The following is a 13,257-nucleotide window of genomic DNA, read 5'->3' on the forward strand; positions in this document are numbered from 1 at the left end:
GAGGCATTAGTATCTCCTCCGGGTCTGATCCCTTGATGGACACTCTAGTTGGTATGAAAACCTCACTATAATCCCTAGCTCCTAAGGATGGATAGTGCTCAGTGTTCTACGCCCAGGCTGCTCTGCAGGCCTCCACATTGCAGACGTTATTGAATGATAACAATGCATTTCCTGCTTTGCACTCCTAAACAGAGCCACCATGGCCTTTCCTCCTTTGCTATGATAGATTCATGGTTCCTCTGCATGACTCCCACTGCAGTTAGGTCCTAGTTTTTTTCTATACATATAATATCAAGGGGTTGTAAACGCACATTTGCTCCATCATAACAGATTAAAAATAGTACACATTACAAAGCATTTTTAGAGGATTCTAGCCTGACGATGGAGGATGTAAAAATGTAGAACTCTTCATGACAGCACACAGATTTCTTGATTCAAGAGCAATACTTTGCTTACAGTAGTTCTAGAGGTACTGAGATCAGAAAGGAAAATGGGCACGGTTTACTAGGATTTGCTGAAACCACATACTCAGCAGGAGCACGTGGGCAGTTACAGGCCAGAATGAATGATGTCACACGGGGTTCCATGAATTCTTGTGGATCATCTGACCCCACTGTTTCTAATGCGGATACTCTGGTGCACACACACATACATACAATCCCTCTCTAATGTTTAGGGACACCCACGGATGTATGACGTTACAACGCATGCTTTTACCACGCATGCTGTTACAACGCAAGTATTACAACGTAAACCTTTACAACGCATTACACTTGAGGGTGCTGGATAGTGAATAGTTTAATTTACTATTCCAACTCCAGTCCCCGTGGACACTAGGGAAGGTGTTGGATAGTAAATTAAAACTATTCCCTATCCTAGAGCGCCCCCCAGTGTAATGCGTTGTAAAGGTTTTCGTTGTAATACTTGCGTTGTAACAGCACTGCGTGGTAAAAGTTTCGTTGTAAAGGATGTTTCCCACACCCACAATCTTGATCCCATCCATACTTACACTCTCTCCGTCACACAATCCCCTTCTAGTTACCCACCCCCAGACTTTTCCTGCTGGGTGTGGTAAGTGCTGGTGTGGTCGGAGGGCAGGGGAGGGGAGCGCAGAATACAACGCCCTAATGCTAAAGGCCACATCTAGTACAAGCGAGCAGCGGGAAGGAGAAGCTGCTAATGGCAAACATCTATTCTATAACCCCCTCCCCTTTCCTGGTCTAAAGAAATACATTATTCCTAAGCGAAAATTAACAATCTTCTTCAAGAGACACTAAGAAGCCTCATCAGGGTACCACCAAGGCACGCGGAGATGCCACCAACCCCACACACAGGGCAGGTGGACTCCACAAGCAGTGGACGGATGTCTGTCTGTGGAGGCAAAATCATCTTGCCATCCCATCTCTTTTGGCCCTTCGGTGGTTCTCCCACATTGCACGGGGTCACAGTGCGTGTGTCACACAATCGTGAAGTTGTCCTCCCAAATCCTTGGGCCACCTTCAGGAGTCCAGCAGGAGGCTGAGCAGGGTCCGCACCCTGCATGCACACCATCTCCGCAGGGGGCAGAAGTACTGGTAGTGGAACTGCTCAAACTCTGGTGTCTGCCGGATGTCACGCAGGAAAGCAATGTCCAGGTCAGACTCAGTGAGGATGATGAGGAGCAGGAGCAATGCGAAGAGGATGCCAAGCGCTACAGGGAGCAGGCGCAGGACGCTGAGGGCCACTGTATTCGGTGGCTCCGCCTCGCCGCTGGCTGTCAGAGCGCAGGGCACTAGACCGCCAGCCTCCTCAGACAGAGGTACAGGGGTGCCCGGTTCCGACTCCCGCTCTTCCTCAATGCTGCAGGGGGCACCATTGACTTGACGGCCCAGCAGCAGCTCCAGGTTCTTCTCGGCCACTGGTGTTGGCAGCACACTTTCTGAAGGGTTGTAGGCCTCGTCTGATATCACAGTGGCTCCAGTACTACGCTCTGCTGTGAAATGTCGAGCGTGGCTCCCAAAGGTGTCGTTGTGAGAGGTTGAACGCACCGGGGTGGAGTGGGCGCTGTCACGGAGAGATTCAAGTCCTGCAAAATAATAAGCAACAGTGTGAGCTGTGAAAAGATGAGAGTTTGTGGGAAACAGGAAAGGAAATAGCTACAAATAAATGTACTTGAGAATGGCAAAAGAAGGGTGAGACTTCTGGGCTAGAGGAGAGACATGTGGCAAGAGGGGTGGACATTTTTGGATGGGACAGTTCATTTTTAAACAAAACATTAATTATACTGAATATAAATGAAAGCTAAAGCCAATGTCCCATCAAATACAGATAGGTGTATGGATCAAATCCGGAATAGAAACTGTCACATAAAGTAAAACTTAGAAAGCCAAGAATCTTCAAACAGGGTTTGGGAGCATGAAGAGATTGGAGGAGGTCCACTCTCACTTACAAATAAACCACTTAAAAATCTCCCGATCTGACAAGCAAATTGAAAAGCCCTTCCCATTGTAGTGTCACTGCAGAACTATGCTTAAGGTCCATACTATTTGAGGATGTTCTTGGTATCTCTTCGGTAATAGCAACGTGCTCTTTTCGCCTAAGAGCGGGCACAGCAAACTTGGTTATGAACAAGCATTGGCATAGCCAATAGGTCTCGCCTTTGGGACCTTATACGTTTTTAGCCATGCAAAAGTTGATGTTATTGCACCAAAGATATTGTGCTGCATAACTAAATACTTATAAGGTCCAAAAAGCGAGACCTATTGGCTATGCCAGTGCTTGTTCTTTCTTTCCATTTGTACTGCATACTGGTAATTATGGGTGATGGCCTGCTTAAAGCCATTTGTGTGCTTTAAATCTGCAATTCAAAGGGCTGGCTATCTACACCCAATCAATTCCCATACCACCGTAGTGCTGTAATAATTTTTTGTTTTGTAGAGAGAGGTGTTTCAGGGACATGTAAGACTTTTACGACCTCCTGCCTTGAGACCTATCATTTGCCTGGATCCCAGGGCTGAGAGCTCTGCCAAAGGTGCTTAATTACCGAAGAGGATGTTTGTGTACAACCTGGTCGCTGGTGATGGGCGCTATCGTTCCTATAGAGAGAAACCAACGGGTCGCTATTTCCAGCTCATCCTTTGACTGACAGCCACTGAAGACTAGAGCCTGGAGAGTGGTGGCCTGAGTGCCCTGTGGAATTCTGGATAACAGTTCAACCAGGCAGACCAGCATTCACCCAGAGTGAAGAGGGAGGGTCAAAGACCTTGATCAATGCACATGCTTCTCACAAGCCAATTGGATAGCGTTTCACGTCATCCTACACTAGTGCGCCTGAGGCATATTCTGGAACTTCACTGCAACCTCCATCTCATTCCTGCGAGGGAGATGAAGTTGGGCATTACTGCTTCTGAAAACCTAACTTGCAGACGGTGGCCCCAGAGAGTCCAAAGTCACGATCTTGAATCACAACACAAAGTAATGACTTGTAAACTAACACTCAAGGAATGGCCCGAAGCATGAGCCGCTCAAAGTGAGTGATGGCAAAGTTAAGTGCCACTCAGATGGACTGCTGCCCACTGAATGATCTAGTCAACAGTTTACATGTGTCAACACTAAGAGTGGTCCAGTCTACACCATGCATGGGGGTTCTACTGTGGACAATGTTGGCACTTGCAGCCTGCCAGTTACATGAAACCAAATGAGGTAGTTGTTTAGGCAGCACCAGTCTACCCCACTGCATGCCCCTAACCCCTTTTGCCAAGAAGATATTCCACACTCAGTCAGCAGGGGCAGCCTTCAGACACTGACAGATTACACAGCCATTCACTCAAGTGCTCCAGACAGGCACCAGCCTAAAACAAGGGACAATCTGAAAGCTGGTTTTGTAAAACGAACACCGACTTCCTAGAAGTATTTGAGGCCTGAACATCAGACATCATTTAATTCCATGCCTGCCACTAACAGCCTGGCTAACGGTTGGCAAAGGAAAGTACACTTATATCTGGAGGAAGTGCTAAAGATTTAACATCAACTCGAGAAATTGGTGGGTACTGAGTAATCATCCCACTCTAAAAACGGTATGAATGTTTAATTGCTACCAAGAACTTCTGGTGCAGTTCCGCAATCTCACCACCCCCAAAGAAACAAATCAACCGGCCACAACCAATGCCCCAGTGCCAACTCCTGGCAACGCAGTGCACTGGCTGTCCTGCTTCCGCTATAAAATGGAAGTAAAACATACAAATCACACAGAAATATCTTCTAGAACACCCATAAACCAAGCGTTATGCTAATGAAGCACACATCTCATCAATTACCTTAAGTAGCTCTAGTCTAGCCAATTGAAACATTTCAGGCGTCAGCACTAAAACGAAACCCTTTCACACGCCCTTCATCAGTTGAGCATTTTCAAATCTCTATCGTGACGCAGTTAGGGGCGGGGCAGAATTTACCAGCCCGAGATCAATAGCAAGATACGGAGAGGGGGGGGGGGGGGCGTTATTTCAACGCACGTGCTGTCAAGTTGTTTGGGTGGTTTGCTAATAACAAACTACAGGTTATTTTGTTTCCCTATTAGCTTGGACTACTCTTGTTCCAAAAGAGAACTTCTGAATTGCAAGTTCTGTGGTTTGAAATAAAATATTTTAATGAACACAACTGATGCAACCCGGTCAGTCTTATATGTGGATATACTCGTTATTCGCTTGAATATTAGGCCCTGCTTCACAACTAGATTGTGCCACGGCCACCCCTCGCTGAACCGCTCATCAAGTGTACTGGTATTTTGGTACTAGCCGATACACCTCAATTGTGAGCACTAGTCTGGTGTGGCGTTCTATGGTCTATACATGTAAATCACCTGTATGCCGGAGTTTACAGGTGGTCTTAACTAAGCCACCGGGACTTCAGAGAGTTCTGTGAATGCTAGTGAACAAAACACAGTACAGAAGGATGGGGGACTGACGCGGGCAGGAAGAAGGAAGAGGACACGGGCAGGGAGAAGGGAGAGGACACGGGCAGGGAGAAGGGAGAGGACACGGGCAGGGAGAAGGGAGAGAACATGGGCAGGGAGAAGGGAGAGGACACGGCAGGGAGAAGGGAGAGGACACGGGCAGGGAGAAGGGAGAGGACACGGGCAGGGAGAAGGGAGAGGACACGGGCAGGGAGAAGGGAGAGGACACGGGCAGGGAGAAGGGAGAGGACACGGGCAGGGAGAAGGGAGAGGACACGGGCAGGGAGAAGGGAGAGGACACGGGCAGGGAGAAGGGAGAGAACATGGGCAGGGAGAAGGGAGAGGACACGGCAGGGAGAAGGGAGAGGACACGGGCAGGGAGAAGGGAGAGGACACGGGCAGGGAGAAGGGAGAGGACACGGGCAGGGAGAAGGAACAGGACAGAAGCAGGGAGAAGGGACAGGACACGGGCCTAAGGAAGAGCCAGGACGAACGTAGCACAGTAGACAGTCAATGAGAACGCAGTTTGCGGAGGCACAATGGATGAAGCAATAAACCACAATAGTACTAATAATAATAATAATCCCAATGATAAATCACAAATATACATCAAATCCACATGCAAATAGCAGAGTGAGGAAACATGAAATGGTGCTCTTAACTCTTGCTGTGAGCAGCAAAGAAAGAGGAAGATGGCACCACGCAGAAGGCTCTTATGGACTGTGGAGGCATGGCTTATAAGTGTGCATCATGGGCAATGTAGTTGTTTTTAACTAATTGTATGTTTTCATTGGCTGCTGTGTTTTGCAGTAAAGAGAAGAGAAGCATAATACTCGCCTCCGTGTCCTTAATAGAATTGAAAATTCTTGGCGCGAATGCTAGCAAATTTTTGACTCGTCTTCTTCCTTTCCAGTGATGGCACACACCTTCTTCCGGGATTCCTCTGCTCTTATTGTCGGTGAGGATTCCCCGACGTCAACTGGGGACGGGGTTTCATCATAGTGGAAGCCCCAGTTAAAAGAGCCAGGTCCTCTTTCAGTCTCTGAAGGTGTTAGCAACGGTGTGGACTGCCACCAGTCATCCTGCTGCGAGGAAAAAGAGGGAGATATGGAGGGACGGAAGACCACCACTTAACATCGGACCCTTGTAGCGAGTCCGCCCCGTCACAATGAGCCTTTATTTTTCACCAGTATTTGAAATTTTTAGAAGCAAAACTACAAGCGCTCCCTAGAGAATTCAAAATGCTGTTGGTAAAACATTCTGGACTGGCTAATGGATACTGAATCATTGCAACAATATTTTTTTTTAAGTTCTCTCCTTTTTTACATTTATATAGCGCTTGCAACCCCTTGTCAAGGGTAATAAGCACTATACAAATGCAATTACATACAATATAATCAGGGCCACTGGAATTATGCGTTTCTGCGGCTGCAGTGTTTTTTGCATAGTTATGGATCTCATAATCTTCTGCAGATTTGACAACAAAAAACACATTGATTGACTGCTTCAATTCCATTTCTGCTTCATGCAGATTATGCCGTTCTGATCTCAAGAACAGTCAGAGAGCTGAAAACTCACTTGGACAGGTTAAAAAATGTGGATACACAGGGCCTAAAAACAAATCTCAATAAATCTTTTATCATGATAGTGGGGCCAAAACTACCAAAACAAGGAAACTTAAATTAGGAAGCACTGAAATAGCTAAAGGATTTCTTTTGATAAACCTAGGAATTGAGTTTGACTTAAGAATGAATTGGGATCTCCAATTTAGATTACGGGCTCTCCAATATCAGCGATCTATTGACTCAAGATTGAATTTTGTAGACTGGGCCACAAACTGATAAGGAAAATATTTACAATCAGTAATACTAAGTGTGTTGCGATCGCTTCCTATGGAGCTGGGATGTAGGGCGATAAAAATTAGGAACTCCCTTCAGTTAGTGGAAAACAGGTTTTACCGCAGATTGATGGCTGCATCTCAATCTCTGTCCACCTTTGCATGTCATCTAGAGTTGGATGTAAATTTTATGGAGGACAGAATCAAACTTAGTCCTTTTCTCCTTTGGTTAAGGACCTGGGTAACACTAAATGCCACTCTTACTAGGGAGGTGATTCAGGACTGTATCTGCTTGAATAATGTCTGGTCAATCATGTGGCTGAGAAATATTAAACCCATTTTTTGCACTTTGTGAATTTCTGAGTTCTTTTTTACAAATTCTGATAGTATCACAAGTGGTTCTAAAACAGTGGTAACAGAAGTTTTTTATATATGGCGGGAAGAGAGATGCCTATAGGATTTTTATCGATTACAAACAGATTTTAAATATGTATCTATTAAATCTTCAGAAGGAGTTTTATGTCTTTAATACAAAATGAGAGGTACAGATTTTATCTCAGTAGGCTGCGTTTTAATATCATTCATTTTATTGTGGCCTTTCCTACGTAGGGAACCTGCCTTAACAATCTTCGAACTGTCCCTGTGACTATCACATACAGCAGGCACCTTGCACTTTATGTTGTTTTGCACTTCACATTCCTCGCACAGGACACGCTTCCTGGTCCCAGTATTTCGAGCTGCTAATATTAGACACTATGAGACAGCTATCGTTTTACATATTTATTTATTTGAACGTTTTATATTGCGCTAACTAGACCAGAAGGTATCAGAGCACTTGACAACTGTAAATGTTCACAACATAGATAACAAGTACATATAGAGCAGCTAAGTTACATAAGATCAAATCAATTAATCTGGGACATAGCATAATGCACGACTTATGGATCACCTCTAGTATAGAAGCAGTGTTCCTGTAAACAATGCCTCTTGTATAAAGCTGTTGCAAAAACACGGGTTAACCCAATAAATCACTGGGACCTGGGTGAATGAATGATGTAAGCAAAGTGGTCCCAGGTACTACAATTAGATATTAACTTCAATGATTTCAAAGACTAAGTATCACACCATTGTTTTTGATCACAGTAATTGTTTTATGAATTGTTATATTCAGTTTACTACAAATTATCAGTATATATTTTTTTATTGGGTCATAATGACCAGTGTTTTATTGTTTATATAGTGTCCTCACCTCTCACTCACTACCTTCCCTTCCCACTCCCTCAGGGGCATTCACTGTGATGAATTGTTAATGTATTTTATGAATTTTGTTCAACTGTACACGCTGTGATTAAAAACAATGGTGTGATACTTAGTCTTTGAAATCATTGAAGTTAATATCTAATTGTAGTACCTGGGACCACTTTGCTTACATCTTGTATAAAGCTGGCCTATTCTCTAAAAAACCTCCCTCCCTATGGTAAATCACCTCTGTCTTATAACGCACTCGTCTTCTGTAAATGCCACTCTTTTGTAAAGTATTTCACTCTTATAACGTACATCTACTGTAAAGCACACACCATGTGAACCACCTTTTATGTAAATAATCTCTTGATTAAAGCAACCCTTTCCAGTAAAACACCTTCTTGCAAACGTTATATACCTGCGATTAACTTAATTAAAAGTTTAAGTTCTTTGGTCACTAAGAAGAGGTATGGTTTAGCAACATGCATATAAAGAATAGTGACTAAATATGAGCGCTCCTTGTATGGTTATGGATAGCATGTATTCCCCTCAAATGTATTCGTACTTATTTTAATCATATTTTAAAGGGTATTTTTTTTCCCACAGAATTGTGTTTATTGTATGTTTAATTACCTTGCTTTTATGGCAAGATTGCTAGCTGAATAAAGGTGAATTGTATTGACCTTGATAATCTTATATACATTTTGCAAACAGAGGTGTCTTGACACAATAAGCTATAGTAAGATGCAGGGCTTTTTCTTTTAAATTGCATTCCTATAGCGCTTACTATCCCCGACGAGGGGGGGCCAATAAAGTAAACTAAAACAGCTTTGACATCGGACGTTTTTTAAGTCTGGACCTACAGCATTACCTTAGCAATGCTTCTTTGTCGAGAGTCTAGTAAGGCGTCCGAAAAGTCTCCCCAAGCTGCGGATTAGACACAGTTCATGTGAGCCAGGCGCATGCACATCACCAGCCACATTGCACATCGCACTCCATACACCATTTGTCTGTGACTTCAAAGCAAGCCGCTTCCACGTCCACCCATCAGACTTCAAAGCAAGCCGCTCCCCGCCCCCCCCATCAGACTTCAAAGGAAGCCGCTCCCCCGCCACTTTTGGCGCCGAGCGATTTTTTTCTTTTATAGACTGTTGCTAGAAGCTGGCTTCAGTAACAGTCATGTCCCCTGGCCAGATGTGTCCCCACAGACCAGCGGCTACTCCCCTCTGTCTGGTGTCTCTCAGCTGAGTAACAGTCTCTTATCACAAACGACGTAGCTCACACGGAGAGTCTGCTTTAAACATCCCATTCCGTAATACACACTGCTACAAACCCCGAATCGCTTTCTGTTTTGCCATGACATGCTGCCAAGGGACAGTCATTGCGATGGTTGTCTCCTGCTATGAAATGGGGGCCGGACTGGAAAGAAAATAGTGGCGAGTAGAAGGGACCAGCAGAATGCGGCAGCAGTATGGAAGTCTGTGCACTTTCAAGCACGCAGCGCAGATATTCGGTCCTTTAGTCCTGCGTATTGCACCACCCGAAACCTTGCTGTCACATTTTGGCCTTCACATGATTTTTGGGGAGTAATTCGCGGGTTTATAAAAAAAATTCTTTATTTTTGGCCCGGCCGCGAGGCCAATGCTTGTTTTTAAAGGGCACCCATGCCTCACTTTCAGATTAATGGCTCTGGTGCCGTGAATTATTTGAGGTGTCATGCGCAGCCCTTCTCTGGCACGCGCAATGCTGCGGTTCGCTGTATTTACATTGATAATGTCTTTTTTACTTTTTTTAAATAGCCATCATTTACATGTCGCCATAGACATCCAGCGCTCCCATCCCCCAGGATCAGTTCTTGTGGAGTGGGTATGTTGCAGCCATCCGGGTTATCAATTAGTAGTCTTACACTATATTTCAGCACTGTAGCCCAATAGTATAGTTTAAAATTGGGCAGGGACCACCCGCCGCGCTCTCTGGGTAAGGTAATCCACCTGAATGCCCTACGTGGCCTGTTATATCCCCACACAAATCGTGAAAACATAGAGTCGATATTTTTAAAAACTAGTGTGGAAAATTCTAAGTATATAGCACGGAAAAAATATAAAAACTTGGGAAAAAATAACATCTTCACAACATTAGTTCTACCCCCGATAGTCAGTTGTAGGTTATTTAACCTAAATAGTTCTTTCTTAGTATGGTGTATAAGGGGCTCAATATTATCGTCCACGATGTTCTCAATGTTGGCGCTAATGCTAACCCCCAAATATGTCGCCTTATCAGTTATCTTAGGGTCCCTCATCGTGATTTTGTTGTTAAGCACGATTTGAGTCTTGCTGGAGTTTAGTTTATATCCTGAGACTCTACCGAAGTCATGGGCTTCTTTTTCTATCCAGTTTATAGCGTTTTTAGGGTCCTGTGTAACAATGGCAATGTCATCTGCATATGCCAGGCATTTTGTATCTAGGCCACATACTTGAATGGGGAGGATTAAAACGTTATTTTCAAGTCTGTGTATAATGCGTCAATATAAATTGCGAACTGGAGGGGCGAGCAGGGGCACCCCTGTCTTGTACCCCTAGTGATAGCAACATTTTCAGAAAGAACCCCATTAATCAAAACACTGGCGCTAGGGTTTACATAGAGCCGCTGGATTGCTGTTATATATTTCTCTCCGATCCCGCAGTTTGACATGGCGGCCCACAGGAATTTCCAGGAGATCCTATCAAACGCTTTCTCCGCATCCAGCAGTATAAGCGTCATAGGGTCTCCTGTCACTCCCGTGTAATCAAAGAGAGAAATGGCTCTTTGTATGTGATCGATTGTGGATCGTCCAGTAAAATTTAAGACTATTTCTAGTGTTGTCAAAGTATGGGGAAATGTTAAAAAAACTGTTAGGTCTAGGTCGATATTCCTTCTACACCCCCGTGTCAGAGAATGCGGATCTTCCAGAGATATTCCAAGATGTATGTATGTGGAGATGGATTGAGTCAGGGGTTAGACAGCTCGGGGACTTCTTTTCAGTAAACGGAATTAAATCATTTGATGAACTGAAATCATATTTTAGTATGGCTAATAGGGATTTTTTCAAACATCTCCAGGTAAGAGACTTTCTATTAAAGAAAGGGGGAGGTCGTATCAAATTTCAAACTTGCCAAATCATAGAAAAGCTGAAACTAGCAAAAATTCCAAGAATCGGCGAGATATATGCAGGGTTGAATTTATTATTACCAGATGATATGGACAAACATGGGGCGGCATGGCAGACTAGGCTCGATGTCTCTCCTCGAACATCTCTCTATGCCTACGAAATGTCACTCACCTGCTTAATGTCTATGAAACTCCAGGCACAATTCTATAAAACGTTCTTCTCACTTTACTATACTCCATACAAAATAGTCAAATGGGGGACGGGGAAAGGCACAACCTGTCCACGATGTGCATTCCCCGCGGCAGACATAGTTCATATGTTCGCCTCATGTAATATACTAACAAAGGTATTAACTTAAATCTCCGACTTCCTCTCGGACATCGCACATTACAGCTGAAGAGGTCATGCTGGGCACATCTAGCATCGCTCGACCAAAACAAATACAAGGGATGATCTTTGTAGCTATGGCCGTTTTCAGGTTGTGCGTTGCATCAGCATGGTTAGATCTGACACCACCATCCTTTCTGCAATGGAGGGCTAGGCTGCTTGCGACCTGCAACCTGGAGGTTGCTATATACAGAAATAAAGGGAATAATACGCGGAATAGGGGTATGAAGATTTGGTTGCTGCTGCTAGTCTGGATTCAGGAGCAATGATTGGAGTAGGGGGAACAACGGATGCTAGCCACGTGGCAAATATGGTATTCTCCCTGTTTGCTTTCTTTTTTTTGTATGTCTTCTCTTTCATAAATTGACTGAGCTCATTAAAGTATTTGTGTAATAAAAAGTTGGATACCTGTTCTCCTGGGGGTGGTGGGGAGGGGGTTGTGTATGTAAAAAAACTGTAAAATTGAATAAAAATTGTTTAAAAAAAAAAAAGATAATGTCTTTTTTAAAGGGCACCCATGCCACACTTTCGGTTTAACGGCGCGGGTGCCGTGATTGCTTTGAGGTGTCATGTGCAACCCTTTTCTGGCACAGGCAATGGTGCGATTCGCCATATTTACATTGACAATTAACTTTTTTAAAGGGCACCCATGCTACGCTTACAGTTTAAGGACGTGGGTGCCGCAATTGCATAGAGGTGTCATGCGCAGCCCTTCACTGGCACGGTTTGCCGTCTTTTATTAAGCGCACGAATGCCGCCTTTTCAGTTTAATGGATCGGGTGTTGTGATTGCATAGCAGTGTCATGTGCTGCCCTTCATTGGCCTGCGCAATGCCACTGTTCGGCGTGTTCAAATGAACATTTTTTTGTGCCTCCAACCTAACCTGAGGAATTGCACTTTATTTCATGAGCGTTTATTCTGCTTACCTTCCCGCTGTCAGTTCTTCGAGGTGAGGCTCCCCTGACATTGCATTCTTTTACTATTTAACTATAATTGATCTCTCGCATGCAGCGGCGGGCACAAGCGCCCGCGCGCGCACCAGTCCCGGGCTTGTTTTTAAAGGCACCCATGCCGCACTTTTAGTTTAATGGCGCGGGTTCCGTGATTGATTTGAGGTGTCATGCGCAGCCCTTCTCTGGCACACGCAATGCTGCAGTTCGCCTTATTTAAATTGACAATGTATTTTATAAAGCGCACCCATGCCGCCCTTTCTTTGGGCCCCTGCATCTTCTCTCTGCCTTTTTTTAGTAGCCCCCACCTCCCCCCCCCCGAAATTTGGCTCTAGTTGCGCCTCTGTGCCCCACTGCACAGCATCCATCCCCCCCTCCTTCGGTGAGTGCCAGTTGTGGTGTTCAGAGAATGGGATTCATGAAAGCTGCAGGGGACGCCTGCGCCCCTCCTGGTATTCTGTTTGTGTCAGTCTAGGAGAAGATGCTCTTTGTGAGTGGTGTGCGTGGCTTGCTGCTTGTTGCCTGGGTACAGGATGACGCCTGTTAACGGTGCTGAGTCTTGTTTTCCGGCATTGGTGGGTGTATTTGTTTTACTTATGCACCTGTTTTGCAGCGCTACTTACCCCATTTAGGATTGCTTTCTGGTGTAAACCCTTGTTCCCCACGCCTAGAAGCCTCTGTACTGCGGGCCCCATGAAGCACAAAATGCAACATACACTCCAAATCCCACTCAGTGCCACATAATTACACGCCACATAATTAC

General features: G+C 44.8%; 1 protein-coding gene across 1 annotated transcript; it reads right to left on the bottom strand.

Annotated features, from left to right (window-relative positions):
- Positions 1-969: 969 nt before the first annotated feature.
- LOC144824341 (FERM domain-containing protein 5-like) lies at positions 970-10,308 on the bottom strand. Its single transcript, XM_078683458.1, has 2 exons — positions 10,155-10,308; positions 970-2,065 (listed from the first exon to the last, which is right to left on the bottom strand). The coding sequence occupies exons 1-2, from the start codon at positions 10,306-10,308 to the stop codon at positions 1,500-1,502; spliced, it is 720 nt and encodes a 239-aa protein (XP_078539584.1). The 3' UTR covers positions 970-1,499.
- Positions 10,309-13,257: the final 2,949 nt, after the last annotated feature.

This window comes from Lissotriton helveticus, chromosome 3_1 (genome assembly GCF_964261635.1).
Source record: "Lissotriton helveticus chromosome 3_1, aLisHel1.1, whole genome shotgun sequence".
NCBI lineage: Eukaryota > Metazoa > Chordata > Amphibia > Caudata > Salamandridae > Lissotriton > Lissotriton helveticus.

Coding starts and splice junctions, on each gene's coding strand:
- LOC144824341 (XM_078683458.1), bottom strand. CDS start 10,308: ATGAGGGACCCTAAGATAACTGATAAGGCGACATATTTGGGGGTTAGC. Junction 2,066..10,154: donor CCTACAACTGACTATCGGGG/GTAGAACTAATG, acceptor ATTATTTTGCAG/GACTTGAATCTCTCCGTGAC.